Here is an 18,537-nt window from a genome sequence, read left to right as displayed (position 1 = left end):
TTTTTACAGAAAATCTTACTTCTCTTTGCTGTCATATCTTGAAGAGAAAACAGAAGGGTTAAGAAAAGCACTTCAGCATATTAGGAAAGCCATAGTTTAACTGCAGTGCTCTGATAAAGAAGGTAGTTTGAAATAGGGAATTGCCTAAATATTAGAGAAGGAACCAGGATTCCTGTGTTCAATGTCTGTGTTCGGCTCACTTAATTAATATTAACTGATACAGCTTGAGAATCTTGAGCTGACACCCCTCTGCCCTTTGGTGATAGAACAGCAGCAGTTGCTTGGAGCATTTTTTGGCCTACAAGGGAAAGATGGGGCCACCATTTTTGTGGTTACATTTTTTTGTTGCCTTAAAGACTTTAGCCCAGCTGTGTGCTTTAGAGTATACCTTAAATCAGCTGGAAAATTGAAACTGGTCCTGCACATCATGTCCATCATGCTAAGCACTTTGTCCCACTAGAACCAAGTGGCTTCAGTTGTCTAAGCTCTCATTGGACTTGTTAGACATTGATTTCTGAGCAAAATTCAATCTGTTAAATTTTGAATAGATTGTATCTGCTGAATTTTGAGAAAGACTGCCAGGACAATCTTTTCCTACATGTTCAAACTTGTATTACCACTGATAGACAAGGAAGAATTTTGTTTGAGTCTGCTTGTGTCCCTAATAAGTTATTACTGAGTGTTTCCTGATGTGGTCAGGTTTTATATAGACTTGTGATTTGTAGAAGATTGTAGAACTAATGGTAAAAACCTTCAACAGATTTATTTGAACTGAAATAATGAAGCATTGATGTTACAGAATTTGGCTTAAATGTATATGAAAATATTTGCTAAAAAATATTTAACAATTATAATTGTAATAATATAATTGTAACTATCATTTAATAAATGTAACAGTAAAATAAGTAATAAACCAGAATGTCATAATACATGTTCTCTTTTCTTAATGCCCTCATCCAGGTTTCTCCCATCTCGACGTAATGCTTGTGGAATGCTACGATCCAAAAGGTGACCAGTGGAATATCCTCCAGACTCCTATTCTGGAGGGTCGCAGTGGCCCTGGCTGTGCAGTCCTTGATGACAGTATTTACCTTGTAGGAGGCTACAGCTGGAGTATGGTGTGTACCTGCTTTCTACAATCACCTTTCTATTCCTTCTGTGTTCTTGTGGCCAGTGCATAGAGTATGCAGATGGGATGGAGAGGGGAGGCGAATTAGCTACTGGGGCAGGTTCAGGTTGGTTTTTGGCTTATAGAGAATATGGAGTGTTTTTTTACCTTTGTGCTTCTCTATTTAGATAAGTTATTATTACACTCTATTCACCTATATGGAGTAATTTAAAAACCAGAAGGAATTTTGAAACAGTGATTGATGGGATTATATGCTTACAGCTCTGTTTATGAGGTGTTTGTAAAGGAGACTGATTTTCAGAGGCTGGGTGCTGACAGAACCAAAACCTCTTGAAGAGCTTCTAAGTTAGAGTGACCCTGAGTCACTTTCAAACATTGTTAGAGCTGATGTGTGACTTGGATTTTACCAAAGCCACATTTAATACGACATTTTGTTCTACTACCAGGGAGCCTACAAATCTTCTACTATTTGCTACAGTCCTGAGAAAGGGACTTGGACAGAACTGGAAGGTGACGTTGCGGAGCCCCTAGCAGGACCTGCGTGTTCGACTGTGGTATTGCCGGCCTGCGTTCCATACAACAAGTGATGGGCCAGGAGCACTGACATGAACACTGAGTGCATTTGGGAAAATAATGACGGGTGACGTAAATATTTTATTAGAACAGAATTCCTGTTAAAACAAAGCTACCATAATTGACCCCTCATTCCATGTTTATGCTTTAGGAGCAAACTAAAAGACAAGAGAAACCAAGTGTTGTCCCATCTCAAATAGGTGCCGGTGTCTTAGGAAGCGAGAAGCTAAAACACACCGAACATTACATGCTGACAGACTGCCATTTCAGACTGATTTAAACTTTTCCTGCTGCAGAGATACTCCTCACATCAAATTTAACTTTAAAAAAAAAATGATGGCTAACTGTTCAAATAGAGCCTGAAGAGACAAGATCAGTATTGTGCATTGTATCTACCTGCATGTAATCTGTGTTGAAGTCATGAGGATGTTGTTTTCATGAATGTTTCAGAATTCAGATAGTGAAAAGCTCACACTGCATTGCAGAATTGTCTCCTCATCTGTAATCCTAACCTACAACTACTTCATATGCTCTGCAAGCAACACAGCATCAGAAGATTATAAAAGGTAAAGAAACATCATTCAGTTTTTGCACAGCTTGGCAACTAATACACTCTGCCTTCAAAGTCCCCATGTGCAAGTGCAGCAGAAAGCAGACTACAATGAAAGCTATGCTTTACAGAGCACTTCTTGCAATACCAGCTTAGGGATTAGGATCGAATTCTTCTGATCACACTTGTGTAAAGTCAGAACCATTTCACTGAAATCACATGGAATGACTGCTTCTACATTAGTATAACAGAATTTGGATCCTACAGCTTAAAATCTGGCTTTGTAAAGTAAGTTATTTCTATGACCACTTAACAAAGCACAGAAACCTTACTTCCTTTTCACTAACCTGTTAGATATCAGCATCTGTGCAAGTTCTTTTCAAAGACAAGAAAACTGCATTTAGTCATAAATTTATTGCTTTGGACTCTGAAATGCTTATGCACATTTTTAGAGAGACACTGGTAAGTAGTTAAAGTAGTCCTGTGTGGTTGATCTTAAGATGCACTCTGAGAGAGTTTTACTGTTGATCCAAAGTAATATAAGGCTAGACTTTCCACTGCCTTATAGCCTGTGTAATTATTTACACATTGAAAAGTGAGTTCAGAATGCTCCCACAGGGGATCAGTAGCATTTAGGACTTGCTTCATGAGGTCATAGCTGCTTGCACAAATCAGACTGTCTATGTGTTAAGCTTATGTCTTTCTGTCCTGGCTTTGCAAAAGCGGTGACAAAATCTGAGCCTGATTCTTCACCACCTTTCAGCTAACAGACATAATCATCTGCACCTCATTAAAGTGTATGCATAATTCTTCCACTGTGGTTTACTAGTGCTGCATCCATTACTCTCAGGACCATCCTCTTTACTAGTGTAAACTGACATTGCGCCATCAAAGCCAATGGATATACTTTATGTCAGCTAAATATCTGGCCTTTAATTTGCCTAGTTATTCCTGCCTGCACCACATAAAAGGTAAAGGACACTCTGCTCCTGCATTTTCAGCCCCTGCACATATCTTTCATGACAGGACCTAATGCTTGTGCATTAAGCAAGGAGCGGGCAGCTACTGGAGGTTGGTTTCAGCTGCAGAGGCAATAAATGGGAAAAAGACTTCATTTGCTTTGCAAAATAGAAAAAGGGTGAATGTACACAGAAATTACACTATATATTGATGCTTGAGAGCAAATATCATGGTTTCTCTATGACATCAGTCCAATTTTATTCCAACTCCCTTGCTTGCATCAGAATTACACAACTTGTAAAATTGGTGTAATGCAGTAAAGACTGGTACCACACAAATGCAATAATCCAATTGATAAGGTAGCTGCATTCCCAGAAAAAATGTTTAAAGAAAATAATTATCTGAAGATGCTAATATTTGAATGTGCCCTTGGGGAGTTTTCCAGTGAACATCACTAAGGAACTCATAAAGGTGGAGTGTATATCCGGAAATCTCAATCCATTTCTCCTACATAGTGCAATCTTAGTTGGTTTTGTATTTATTTATATTGTTCAGATCCAAGGGATCCCTTGTAAAATATATTTGGTGCAATCATGACTTTTTTTTCCTTTCCTGTTGAAAGCATATAAATATAAATATATATAAAAAAGGAAACTGTTAAGATAATAAATGAGGAAACCTTGTATGACATTTAAAAGGTCTGCCACTGAACATTGACTGTCACCTGTCTCTACTAAAATGTACCATTTTTAAAGGATACTTCTTGTCCTTTTAAATGGTTCCTTTTTTTACCAAAATAATTTAAAAATTTATGAGGACTGTATCTAAATCTTTCTATCTATCAGGAAGGCATGACCAAGGAAATGATGCTAACTAAATAAGTCACACAAAGAATGTAAATTTTGTACAGTACTAGACTGTGTAAATGAAGCTTGCTTGTAGGGGGGAAACTTTAAATAAAACTTTATGTACTAATTCAACTGTCTGCCATATTCCTACTTATAAAGTGTATGTATAAATAATATCTACATTAAATTCTTTGGAACTTTTTTTATCATGTAGATGTGTGAACTTCGTTTATTTTCTGGTGTTACATTACAGCTTCATTGTTTTCCAAGTGTCATTACTGAGTGCTTGTCAGTGCAGTGACCGCAGTAAAATGTGGGTCTGTAGCGAGTTGGTCTTCCCCAGAGCACAGTGCCTGGCCTGGGAAAGCAGCACCTTTTTCCATCAGGGAAAGCTCCACCGTTGTGCCTGGTCTCACTGGAGAAGCCACTACGTGCCTGTGAAATGCCTCTGCCTTGTGCTGCTCCCTCTGTTTCTCTGTCCCACAGTAAGTGAAAAGGACCCTGCTTTGTTAAGCCCAGTCTTGCTTAGGGGAATTTGGTGCTTGTTGTGGCAACTTCATACCTCTTCAAAATGTTCCTCCCGTGGCAACTGACCCTTCTAACTATAGGTATTTCAGTTCTTGGAGGGAAAATGCTGGCATGGGCGTGCTGTAGAGGAGTTGGGACAAGAAGTATTGCCAGGCTGAGAAGGTAAAAGCAGGAGGTTCTACCAGGAAGCAGAAGCATCATCGATGGCAGTTACTATTCATGCATTGTTTATTTGTGCCTACAAACCTTTGTCAGGGACCAGAATCTGCCTGTGCAAACCAGCGGGGTGCACTGAGCAAAGTGGCCTCTGTGTTTAAAGCTGGTGTGGGCTGTACTGGATAGCACTAAGATAGTACAATGAACAGAATTGTTTAATTAATGAGTTTATTGCAGCAGAGCAAGGAAGGGAGATTTATGCAATTTTTTTTAATGTGTAAGAAGGATGAAGAGGAAAAACTGGAAGCAATGGACATAGATATGATTTAGAAAGGATGGGAACAAAGAAAATGAAAGGAAATAATCAAAAATGAGACTGTGAGAGGAGAAGGTGGGAAGTTTTTGAGGATCAGGAGCACAGAAAAAAATCAGGATTAATGAGGAAAGCAAAGATGGTTTTTGAGAAGCACGTATCAGAGCAAGGCTGGAAAAAAATTAGAGGAAAGGCAATACAAAGGGCAGAAGAGAAACATAAGAAAATTCAATAGAAGACAACATGAGATAAACATGAAACTAACTAAAAAAGCCCTTGGGTGATGGTATTCAGCTAATCATTTTCAGTGGCCTAGTTAACATGCAGAAGGGCTTAGATGTTTCAGTGTTCAAGCTTTAATGCACAGATTTCAGCACAACAAAACCTATCAAAGAGATGCCCAGTGACACCTCTTTGCCCAGCCTGGGCTGTGGCAAACACCCAACCACAGCCAGCACCTGTGACAAGGGAGGGCAGCTGATGCTGGTGGTGGGAAGCACAAGAAGAGCAGATGAGCCACAATTCCTGGTCGCAGCTGCATTGGAGGGAAGAGCCCTTTCCATTTCTGATTCTCGGATGAGAGTCATCTTTGGGAGATGGAGACATAGACTGTTTCATAGTTTTGTTTCTCTGCTGTCCTCCCTGCCTAGCCTTAATCTTCTCCATTTCATCCTCAGCATGACAAACTTGCCTAGGTACTTTTGCAGAGTGGGACCTGGAAAACAACAGGTTGATGACTGAAGATATTTCCCTGATCTTGAGCTATGGTCCCATGCACTGGCCAAGAAGTGTGAGAAGATTGATTTGTGGCGACTTGCAACCTGTACCCATGCCTTTAAGAATGACAAAGAGGGCATTTGAAAAATATGCTTTTCAATAATTACAGTGCTGTCTTTGAAGGTACTCTGCACCCACCTCCCAAAAGCTGGCATTGCTTTCCCTTATGTGTTTGTCCCCCTTTCTGCTTTTAATTCAATTATTTCCTCTGCTAGCTGCATCTGTGAGCCAATTTCTGAGAAAAATCCATGCCAAACCTCATTATACATACTGGTTTCTATTGTATTATAGTCACTCATCAATAAAGTACTCTACTTCCCTTGCTTTTAAGGGAGAGGCCATATTTCAATTTAAATAAAGCTTTCTGATACAGACAAAGGAGAAAGAAATTTTGAGCAGTGCTAAAAGGCCCAAGGTAAGTGCCAATGCACACACTGCAGGGCAGTTTTAAGATACACATTTAATTTCTGTTATTGGTGCAGCAGTGGAAAGGAGTCAGTGTTTCAGCCTCTCGGGTCCAGTCCAAGGAAGCAGTGACGGCAGCACTGGAGGTCAGAATGGTTTGCAGGAAGGGAAAGCACACTAATGAATTCTGGAGGGCTTGTAATGCCATAAAAGATTCAGTTAATCTGCAGCATAGATGTTGATCAGCAAAACTGAACCTAACTCTCTGGACCTTGTCAGATGTATTCTATGCATGTCAGTGTTCCACACCAATTACAGATTTTAGAAGATGCTCTCATGCAAAACTATGCACCCTAATATATAAGCCAGCTCAGATGTAACTAAAATTAAAATCTGACTGTGGCAAATCTCTGTGATCCTGATATATGAAAATCCAAATAAATGATTTGTTCCCAGAAATGAAAAATAACTTCAGCAGGAAATTTCAAAATTACTTATGCAGGATTAATCCAGTTCAATGAATGCATCTTGCGTTGATTAATAAAGCAATCCTGAATTGCAAACTAAAACGAGAGGAGACTTCTGGTGCTGATATATTTGTGTATTTCTGAAGCTGAAGAGAAATGCACACTTGCGAGAGATGTGGTCAACCAGTGTAAACAGAGATTGAATACAAATAGTGATTTTCTAATTGTCTGTCTTCTCCCTGCAGCAGAAAACTACCTTTTTGTCATTGATCTTTTCTTGAAGAACATAGGTACTATGTTACCTGCCACATATTGAATGAGAAAGGGCATCTAACATGATTGTACAAGGACTCCAATTAGTATCCAAATGACATCTTCCGTTTTATATAGTAAAGAAAAAATATTTTTGAGCTACTTTCTGCTGATTTTCTTGCCACACAGAGTAGAAATTTTGGTCTAGTAGCATTAGCTTTTGTGATCTGCTGCCCTTGAATTTAATTGGGCTTAGAGGTGAACAGATACAGGCAACGTATTTGTAAAGTGAAGACAAGGGAAGGACATTTAAATGAATGTAACATTTTCCCAAATTTTTCATCAGCATCTACACAGACAAAAAGAAATTGTTTTATTTATTTAAAGGGGTCTCATCATTAAATCTAAAAACCTGTTCTTCCGTTTGGAGAATTACCTTCAATCATTGCAGTGTTTTAAAAATGAGTAGTTACAAATGGTTGAGGTATTTTGCAAAATATCATTCAAATCCTTTTGGTTTTATCTTTAAAAAATGGTTTCTCATGTCACCCTTAAACATCTTCCAGAAAAATCACACTTGCAAGATCAGATTTGTAAAGCTTCCTTAATATTTTGGTATATTGTGTGGTATTCAGTTCCTGATCTTTGAAAACTGATTGCTATTTTTGTTTCCATTTGTGCAAAATAATTCAGTTTTCAAAAAACTTTGACTGACCAAAACTGTTTTGTATGAATGGAGGCTGAACTTAAAATGTACTTCACTGTGAATAGTGAATACCAAAACTGATGATCCTTTTCATAAACACTAACAGAAAAAAAAATTGTTGCCTCCTGTTTATGTAGGGGTTTTGCAAAATGTATACAAATATACATGTACACATTTGCACCCAAAAAATGACAAGTTCATAGGCCATAGCAAGGACTGCTGTGACATTGTTTTTTCTAAAACTGTTAACTCAGTAACAGCACTGAAACTCGGATGTTTTTCTTCAAAAACCACCTCTTTAACTGCGGAGATGCCATTAGTCACAGCAGGGAGCATAACCAGAAGGAGGATGTCTGTAAGTATAGCAAGAGAGCACATTAAACTGTAGGTCAAAATCACGACTGACTGATTACCTTCAGGGTGAAAGTAAATCTTCAGACTTGCCGGAGTGAGAGGGAGCAGGAGTGGCTGGGGCTTGCCAAGGTCATCCCCTGCCTCCCCCACAGCACGGCAGAGCCGGCGATGTCCGGCGCGCTCCCAGCAGACATTTGCTGACTGGCCTAACCTTCGTAGCCATGTGTGACGGGATGGAGTCACCGGCATCATCAGAAACTGCCTCCTAATGTCTGGCTTCAATGTCTCATTAGTTAAAGAGGTGATTCCTGGAAAAACCTAAAATAGAAAACAAATATTTTCCAAAAATGTAAGTCCATAATTAAATAATCTAAAACTTTCACAACAGACAGAATCCTTAAAGCTGCTTTTTCTTCTCCTGCTTTCACTGGAATAAACAGGAGAACTGTTCATTCCCACTTTGCAACAGCTTTTTTTGCAAACCCGGAGACTACCACTCTTCACTTTTCTCTAAGCTGGTGACTCATTCTCTCCCTAACTATGGAATTTATATCTACCAGCAGTTCTGGTTTTCTTTTTAGCTGATCCCCTGTCCCACATCTTCACCTGCACAGTGACCAGGAGGTTTCTGTCTAGCTTATAGTAATGCAGCCCAGGATTGCAATGGACTGAAGCTTTGCAATGAGGTCTTTCCATCCCTAGGAAACCTTGCCCAGGTCCCAAATGATCAGACTGATATTTTGGCATAAGGCAGAACATCCCATTCTTACCCACGCTTCCACTGAAGATAAGGACGAAAACTGTCATGTGACTGTGAAATTCAGGTAGGGAATCCAATAAACTTTAGTGGATGGAGTTTACCTACAGGACTGGGATTAATTAACCTGCTGCAAGAAAGTGTGGCACTTAATCACTGGGCATTCAGAACAAAAGTACTGATGTCTTTTGAATGCTTTTGCTTCTTCTACTGGAATAAAATGAAAGATATTGGTGAAGAATTATGTCTGGCATATCATCGCCTCTTGTGAATTATTCTCCAAGCATTCAATTTTGCCATGATATATTCTAGTGTTCTCAAGAGCTGCTGAGCACTTCCAGTACCTGAACTGAAAAGATGTATTTCTCCAACAATGGTCTATTTTGACTAGCACAAGGGTCTCGTGCTCTGGATCACCTGCTCTTGTTTTTAGGCAGTTGGTCAGGGCAATCAGTTTCATAGACAGATGTATTTATGCTTCTGAAAAACACCACGTCTTCTGCTTGTCCTGTAAAAAGTGTCATTGGACATCAACTTTAGTTGATTCCAATGTGGATACTTACTCCATCCCTGGCCCTGTAGTTCAGAGTTTAATCAGAAAACCTTTTGTTGCAATCCTTAGTGATACTGGATCTAGTAACTAAGTCTTTGCATTCAGGGTTGCAATAACACTGGCCATTCCTCTTACAGTGGAGGGAAAAAACCCCAAAGAGCTGTAGCCCTGGTCTGCAAAGTGAACTGTGTATTAGACTCCATGCCTAGTCCAATCCAAAACATCCAGCCTTGGAGCAGCCCACACCCCCATCACTACAAACACCACATTTCCATGCCAGCCCATCGGGCAGGCCACAGGCTGTGTGGCTTCACTCCCTCCTCTCTCCTCCATTCCCTGGAGATAAGCAACAGCTTTTCCAAATGCCCCCTCCCTGCTGTCACTCCTGGCATTCCCCAGGCTGTGCCCAGCCCTGGCCTTCCCCAGGGCCCACTGTCACTCATGGATGGGCAGCAGGGCTGGCATTGGCCATGTGTCAGTGTTTGCCACTGTACCCTGACCATGTCCCTGCTTCAGATGAAGTAATTAAACTACGTTGCTTTGGGGAATTAACTGTGCAAACATTTTAGGACCCAGCTGCAGAACAGAATTGACACTCTCATATTTTACCAGAGGGCACTTATTGGTAGCTATAGAGAGAACTCAAAAAATAATTTTTAAGATCTGAAGAACACTTAACAGATGAGAGAAAGAGTTGTCATTCTGTACTTATTGGTTCCAATTAGAGGATGAACTGTCCTCTATTTTCCAAAGCATGTTTAATTTTGAATGGGTTTCTCATGAGCAGTGGGCTACCATAGGCAAATCTCATTTTGACAAGTACTAATTATGGACAACGCAGTGGCAGACTGTAATCTCTGTCATGAGAGCTATCAACAGGGATGCAGCGGAGGCTTTAACAGTGGGTGGCAGTACTCTGGGTCAAATTAATCACCACCATAATGACAATGAAATCAGTAGAGCTTTGGGATGTTAAGTTTGATAAAAGAAGTCATTCTGTTCTCTGTCTGGCTATTTACATTAAAGCCTGGCCTCAGCTTGAGCTAATCCTTTGTCACAGTGTTCAGGGCTGGATTTTTTTGTCATGGGGGAGAGAAAACAAAGAGCAGTCCTCCTTGCAGAAGAAATGTTTTCATGTCCAGGTCTGAGTGGCTGAAAATGGATTATCTAAGTGTGAAGGAGACAGCCCCACAGGCTGCTGTTTTGAGGCACGTGAAAGGACTCAAAAATATAAGTGGGATTTTTGGGGGCACAGCATTGGAAGTGCTGATGTGCTTGAAGTCAGCACCATTTGGTTTTGGATTCTTGTGAAAGAGCTTTAGGAGGGTCTGTTTTTCTACTTTGCCTCCCTTTGCCACAGCCACAGGTTGAGGTCTAATCAAGTACCCCCGTGGAGCAAGATGTAGGCAAATGTCAGACAAAGAGAGATGCAGTGAGTGCAGACACAGCTGAAAAAAGAAAGAAGAATCTAGGAATAACCAGGTGAGACAATTCTGCATGTAATGATGTTGCACTAAACTGTGTCAAATCTGAACCCAAGTCAGCCTTGCCCTACAGCTATGGACTTGCTCACCACGAGTGTTTCATAGGGCTTAATTCTGCTTTAGATACACGTTTCATGCCCTGCTGCTAATGGCAGTTTCTATAATACCGAGCCTTAGAACATTTCCTAGCTATGTTCCATGTACCAATGTGTACCAATGCACAGGCTCCCTCCAGACCCACAGGAAGGGCATGTGAAGAGGCTGGACAGGAGCTGCTGCCTTCTCTGCCAGCTCTTAAGGCTTCACATCTCAGGCAGTGGGGCCCAAAGCGCTGTTCAGTGCATTCCAGCTGGTCCATGTGGACACAGACACAGCAATGGGCTGTGCTGCTTGTGTTCTGCTATGGCACATACATGGAACACCTCCTTGTTTAGCCACACAGGACTCCCCAATCCCCTGTCCTGCCCCCCTCAGGGTTATTGTTCCATTTTCTCTGTATCTTCTGGCAACTTAACAAATACTGCTTTGATGATTATGTGGTAGCCCAGCATTTTGTCTGGGGCTACAATAGAGAATTTTCATTCCAACATCCAGAGTCTCATATAAATAGAAGAATCAAATGCAAAACAGTGTCATTCCATTCATCTATTTAGTAGCAGACTGGTTACAAAACCCTAAGTACCCTAAAACCCAAATAAACTGCCAACCATCCGTTTTGGATCCATTTTGTAACTGTGCAGAATAATCTGTTCTTTTATTAGAGTGGTTAAAGGAGATTTAGAGGGAGGAAAGAGCATGGTGACTTCCAAGGGAAGAGTGAGTGATTCAGTGCAAAAAGGGTAAATTTCATCTGCACATTCTTAACTGCGAGGACATTCTGCACATCTCAGGAGTGCACTAAGTGGTGCAGTAAACCAGTAAATTAGAAGAATGTAAATTCTTTAGTAGGAATTGCACGCAAGGGAAAAATGCTTCCTCATGCTCATATTTGTTTTCATGAAAATAATGTACACTCTTCCTAAAATCATACTGGTACAGAGCTGAGTAAGACATCAAAACTAGTAACAGATATTACACTGGACTAAGAAATGGCAATGACACAATTATCTTCTATATTTCTGATGATCACTATGATAAAGCCAGCAGCTGGAGTACTTAGAGCCAGCTCGTAGCATTGTAACTCCCTTTCCTTCTCCCTCTGTCTGTCTTATTTATCTCTCATTAAACTAAATTGTATTCTTATTGGCTGACTGACCTCTGATACTGTTATTAATTGATTTATATAGTGCCTTTTGCAAGCCTCAAGGCACTTCAGAGACTTGAAAATATATATATAAGGATCACTACACCAATCACCTCAGTGCAGCCACCTCTGGGCTGGAAACTGGTGGCCACTGCAGTGGCACTGGAAAGAGTTTGGGTTAGAAAAGAAGGCAGGGTTGTGGAACCAACATTTCAAACAGTTATACTGCCAAGTTGCTGCCTTGCTATCAGGCTGCAAGAGTCAAAAAGCTTTAAGAAAAAGGACTATTTCTGGAAAATAATGACTAAACAGAATATGTTCAAAAGCAAGCTTGAGGCAAACTATTTCCATGGTGAACTCAGTGCCCAAGGGCTATGGCAAGGCCTGTGTTTTTTCAGGAGGTCCTGAAGACCGCAGAACCTCTCTGGGCACCATTCCCTCAGAACTTCTGCCCAGCATCAGCCTCCTTGCAGCACTGACCAACTTCCCCACTGGCTCCCATGTGTGCATGCAGCATGTCCCCACAAGCCTCCCGGTGTCCAAAGGGTGGGTCGGTGCTGCCATGAATAAATGCCATGGACAGGCTGGATCACTGAACAGCTACTGGGAGCCAGGACTGGTGCTTCCTCCTCTCACCATGTCAGGCACTTGGGAAGCTGACAGGGATTTCAGAACGGAAACTGGGGTTTCCTGGCTGTCTGAGCCCTGTTTAGCTCAGGATCTAAAGCATCCCACGCAGTGTGGGATGGCTGCTAGCACCACTGCTACACGTCTCGATGCCTGCAGGGTTATGAGTAATGAAGAAAAAAAAGTAAAAATAGGCAAACACACATAGTGGGTGGCCACCCTGACAGGAAGGGATATCACCCACCAAAAAAAGGATGCAGATTTTCTCCACTGAAAGGCAACCCAGCCCTCTTTCCCTTACCCTCAGCAGAACTACACCTGCAGTCTCTGTCAGCATTGATGCTAACTTCTCAAATGTGGCAAGGCTGTAGTTTTTCTGTATAATAGCTTGAGCATTCACAATAAACATTTTCTATTTTCCCATCAATCACAGATGAAAGGGCTTTGTGTTTTTTTCAGAATATTATAGGTTTGTCTTCATTTGAAACATCTGAATGCCTCTAATTAAAAAAAAAAAAATTAAAAGAAAAAAAAATCTTTCTGAAGGTGTAAACATAACAGAGAATATCAGAAATCTCCTTCATTATGTTAGGTCATTAAAGCCACTTAGTGAAATGCTTTATATAGATCTGAAGGTTTTGAACCCTTCCCCATTAAAATGAACCCTGAACATGAAAATGTGTACCCTTTTCCAGAGCAGAATTAATTTCACTAACTCTATTAACAAGCAGGTCTGCTCTCCTCTTATCTTTCAAGAATTCTCTACCTGATTGCATTTATGTTCTCATTTAGCATCTCAAAATGGGCACTTTCTCTCAAGAAGGGTTAGTGCATGACTCACCCGCTTAGTTAATCTGACTAATTAGCATACAGTCACCCATTAACAGCATTAGAACAACAACTGTAGCTCTCACTACCTCCCTGTCTGGAAAACAGACCTCTTTTAGTTTGCAAGGACATTGGTTGCTCCCTGTCTTTTGACAAGTGTGGGGTTATTTATCACACCAGCACAGGATTTGCCAATAGCTCTGGAAGGGGTGATATAATTCTTAATATCCTGCAAAAACCCTCAGCCCATAATCTTTCCTAGCAACTTATTGAAAATTATTCTAAAATTAAGTCCTTAAGTCTGCAAAAACCTCTCTGACATCCAAGCTGCTCCCATGCACCTCTTCTAACTTCATTGAAAGAAATCAATGGTGGAAATTAAATAAGTTTTTCTGATGTGCGATAAGTCACAATAAATGTATCAATATTAAAATCCTTCATACTTCAACCATTCACAGTGGTTTTGGACTTATTTCCCACAGTTATTCTAGATGTATCAAGACAGAAGTAAGATTTGTGGTTGCTTAGAAGAGTTATTTTCTGGGAAGCATGCCTTGCAAACCAGGAACATTTTTATTCATGAAGGGAACTGCAGGTTAAAAGACTGAACTAGGGAGGCAAAGCCAACGACTGCCAGAATTCCTTAAGACAACTGCAGAGTGCCCAAAGTACTCAAGGAGATTTACACACCCAATTTTAGCCTGCCCCAAATAGTCTGAAAAGCTTTAGGATCCTGATAGGTGTGAATTTCTATTATTTATTTCAAAGGGTTGTTCACCAGAAGCCTAATTTTGGTCACTTAAATGCCAGGACAGTTAATCTTTCTACTGCTGCTCACCACAGCAGAAATCCCTATAATATAACAGACTTCCCCTGTGCCACCAGCACAGAATGCACTCACATCTTCACACCCAAGGAATAAACCTGCAGCCTGACTGTGCCTGCCTTCACAGTCCTCAGATGGTCCTCAAAGCACGAGGGGAGCTATTTAAAGCCCCTTGCGGTTAGCATGAAGATGTTGGATGCTGGTGTTTGCCTGGGTTTTTAAAGTGAGGCTGCCTTTGTTGGGTGCCTTAGAGCCAGCTCTGGTGCCTGCAAGACCTTGAGGTTTTGTAACCTCACCTCCTCCTCAGCCAGCAGTGAGAAGCAGCAGACATAATAGTTGAAACATGGGTATTCAACACAGCATCACAAACTCTAGAAATCTGAAATGCTTAGTGGGCCTGCAGATTTTACCTGATGGCAATGTCACTGTTCACTCTCAAGAGCAAATCCAATTTTCGGGCAGGCTCAGGCTGGACAGTGCCAGAAGTTGTGCTGAGTGGAGTTACTATCTGCAAAATCTGATTTGATCTGATTTTCCATCTTTTGAGCAAAAGCTGAGACACAGATCCCCTGACCAAAGATCCCTCACAGGAGATGATGCTGCTTGTACCCCCTTCCTGCTGTGCAGCTGTGCTGTGCCACTCGTAATGACTGTGCCTCCACAGCTGGGACTGAAGAGCAAAAGCTCCTAGCTTTTGGGACAATACCAATTCCCCAGGAATTTGAGTCAAATTCTGGTTTCAAAGTGCCCCTGATGGCACCAACAAAGATTTTGTCCAACTCACATTAGCAGTTAAACTAGTTTCAGGACCAGTGGAGGGCAATATTGCTTTGGCTTCCTTGAATAAAGGGATTGAGGTACTAGCTAGGGCACAGACCTGCTGTTTGCAAGGCAAAGCCCTTGATTTGGGCACAGGATTACACTTTTTACTCCAAAAGAACAAGCCCCCAGTGTGTACAGCCTCTGGGGTACCAGCACCACCTTATGGAATGCCTCACTCACTGAACACCAGCTTGCTGTAGAAATTGATGCTTTTGTTAGACACCATTTCCCCAGACTCATACACAGGGAAAGACAGAGGTGGAAGCAGCTCCAGGGTGAAAGAAATTCTCTGTACATATCAGTTCTCTTACGACTTCTGTTGTTTTCCTCATTAGGAGCTTGACTCAGCATTCAAAAATTTCACAGTTCTGCATTTACCACAAATTCATGTCTAAGTAAATATATGAAGGAGGTCAAAAAACAGTACTTAGGGTGTATTTTGTGGAAATACAGTCTAGTTAATGCAGGACATTAAATACTTCTGGATTTGAGCAAAGCATTCAGAAGTTGAAGTCAGCAAGTCTGCAAAAGTAGCATGTAACTTAAAATATCTGCCTTTTTTAAAAGGTCCTTAGACCCCTTTCATAATTTCAGATTGCTTATTTTAACTTTGTGAGGGAATGTCCATATTTTATGCTGCTTCTTTTAGAACTTCTGAATCAATCTTGCAGTCGTATGGCTTAGTCTGCTGTAATTTTTCTCCCTGGAAAGCAATGCTTTGCACTTGGACTCAGTGAAGAGCTGTGGCATTCCTCCTTTTCCATCTTTGGTGTCTGTGGCAAGTGATGGCTGCTTGTTGGCAATGGTGGAGCAGGTGGCTGCTGGATGGCTGCTGCTGCTGGCATGATGAGTGGTCTTTCTGGAAAAATGGGACAAGAGCAAGAGCGCAGAAGCCTGGTTGGATAGAGATGGCAAGACATTGTCCAAATAAGAGACAAAGCTGGAGCACCTGAGGGGTTTTCAGGGGTAGATATGGGGTTTGTGGGGACAAACGTGGTTTTTCATTCTATCTCCTTATGCACTGGCTGCTGCCACATCCCTGCCTTGTCCTGCTTCCACTGTGTCAGGAGGACCACAGTTCCCATGAAGGGTCCCACAGCAGATGCCAGCACAGTCCCAGCACAGACCACCAGAAGCACTGACAAGTTCTGCTGCCCAGGCTGCAGTGGGGCAAATCTGTCAGAAGAAATTATATTCTTGGTTACCTGGCTGTAAAACCACAGAAAAGCTTCCTAGCTTTTTTTACCTGCAGAGAAATGTGTGCCTGAAAATGTGTTTCTTCCCAGCTATATCAGTTGCTCCAAGAAAAAAAAAAAAAAAAAAAGTGTAATTTCTTAATGCAATCTGCATCTGTTATATCTGTAGATGTGTATCACAGCTACATCATGATTTGGAATTTAGCACATGCCATTCAGTGTGAGCGGCAGATCCTTGCCTGCTGAAATGCTGTCCAAGTGCACGTTAAACAATTTTTTAATTGCAACCTGTATATGGTCAACCTGACCTTTACAGACACCAGAATTTATTTACACAGCATGGAAAGTGGTAGCAGATTGGAATTGAAGCCTGGAGAGTCTTAATGTGCTATTGGAATTCCTTTTTGCATGAGAGAAGCACCTATATTTTTTACATATAACTATTATATATAACATTTAACTAATGATAGGATAGCAGCAAAGATAAGTGACTTAGTGGAGGCTAGGTACTTTAAAAGCCATGGAATGACAGAAAATATCTGCATTTCACCTTCAACATGTGACTGCAAAGAAGAGGTTGGCAATGCACAAATCATTCCTCTTACTGACGTTATACATCCATGTTTCTGAGAGAGTTTTGATGTTAAAACTATTATCAAAAGCTTTAGTGAAGACCTGAAATAATCACACAATAGATTCTTCAAAAACTTGAAATCAGTTTGGGGTTTGAATTTTCTGTCTTGTGATTCCACCAGGGACACAGTGGAACCACAAAGGTTCAGCTGCTTTTTTCTTCCTTGTTGTGGTACTTCTGCCCCAGGGAATTCCACATTATTGTATTATATGTAGAGTGTTTCTGGCTCCAGAAGACAGGAAAGAACCCGGTTGAAAAGCGTCTACTTTTAATGACAAGAGGTGCTCAATGTTCAGTGGTCTTAGACTTCAAGAAAGAAATATACTGTATGTATGAAGACTTGCACCATTGCCTATCTGCAACTCTGATCATAATGAGAGAATCGAAAGAGACTGTGCAGTTAAAACAGTGCTGGCACATCACATGGCACAAGAATGTATTGGTTTTACTCTACTTATACCACTTAGTGCTTCTTGTAAATTCATGCTTGTCCATCCCCTTTAATTTGCATACTTGCCAACAGCCTTGCTGATGTCAAGCTAAGCATGCAGGTAGGGTTATTCTAACTCACCTGTGAAAACCTGGGAAAGAAAATATTCTTTTATTCCATTGCATTTAGTGTTCCATTACTGAAAATATTGGATTAGACCTTTACTTAATTAGAATTAGTAATTGTCATGTGGGTCTTTAGCTCATTTGTGTATACAATTATCTTCAATTCACAATCCTGTTGGCTTTTAACACATGATCACAGGGAAGGACACCATACATTTTCAGGTTGTCCTTTGACAAAGGTGTATTCCTGTATTCCTCAGACAAAGGTGACTCTAACAAAAGAATCACTAAACTTTTGGCAGATAAGAAAGTCACTGAGAGAAAAGAATTTATCATTTATCAGGAATGGCATCTCACTTCTCTGCAAAACTGGCAAAATCTTCTCAAAGAAGTAAGCTTTAGATCAAAATAGCCTTATTCCCTTAATCTCGTTTAGAGGAAATTTTTTTAAAATTCCATCACTTTCATCTTTCTTTAAGTGCTTAAAGTGTTCAAAACTGGACACCATTCTCCAGCTGAACACCACATCTGCACTGAGCAGAGGAAGAAAACTTCATCTACATTGCAGACAAAGAGCATTTTTAAAAATACATTTCAGTACAATATTTGCCTTTTTGCCGTATCATTAACTCAGATTCACACCAACTTCTAGATCTTCTCCATGGCTTTTATGGTGTTGCAGCTATTTCCAGGTTTGAGGGGTTTGAAATGCAGGTTCTCATTTCTGAGTGTAGAGTTTTTCCTTGAGAACTCAGCCAGTCTTTTTTTCTTATCTCCTTCTCCAAGACACCAAGAATAGTCTAAATCCTAGCTCTGTGCTGAAAACTGTATGCAGCTCTCTTAGCTTGGTGTTTTCTGCAAATCTAATAAATGTGCTATTTACTTCATCAGCCATGTTTCACTGAAATTTACTCTGAATGAATATTCAACACTAATACCAGGTCCATGACAGATCTCTGGGACATTCTCTCTTGAAATATGCTTCAGTGTGACA

The 18,537-nt window shown here is 40.7% G+C and overlaps 1 protein-coding gene across 3 annotated transcripts in view; it reads left to right on the top strand.

Moving 5' to 3' along the window:
* KLHL14 (kelch like family member 14) overlaps window positions 1-4,273 on the top strand; it is a 60,555-nt gene extending 56,282 nt beyond the window's left edge. For all 3 annotated transcript variants that reach the window (XM_041714725.2, XM_072924598.1, XM_072924599.1), the window contains exons 8-9: window positions 961-1,118; window positions 1,576-4,273. In XM_041714725.2, the coding sequence (XP_041570659.1) occupies window positions 961-1,118; window positions 1,576-1,716 (299 nt within the window). In that variant the 3' untranslated portion in view covers window positions 1,717-4,273. The remainder of the gene's footprint in view (window positions 1-960; window positions 1,119-1,575) is intronic.
* The last annotated feature ends 14,264 nt before the right edge of the window (window positions 4,274-18,537 follow it).

The sequence above is a fragment of the Taeniopygia guttata genome, chromosome 2 (genome assembly GCF_048771995.1).
Source record: "Taeniopygia guttata chromosome 2, bTaeGut7.mat, whole genome shotgun sequence".
Lineage (NCBI taxonomy): Eukaryota > Metazoa > Chordata > Aves > Passeriformes > Estrildidae > Taeniopygia > Taeniopygia guttata.
This window is presented reverse-complemented; position numbering and strand designations above follow the sequence as displayed.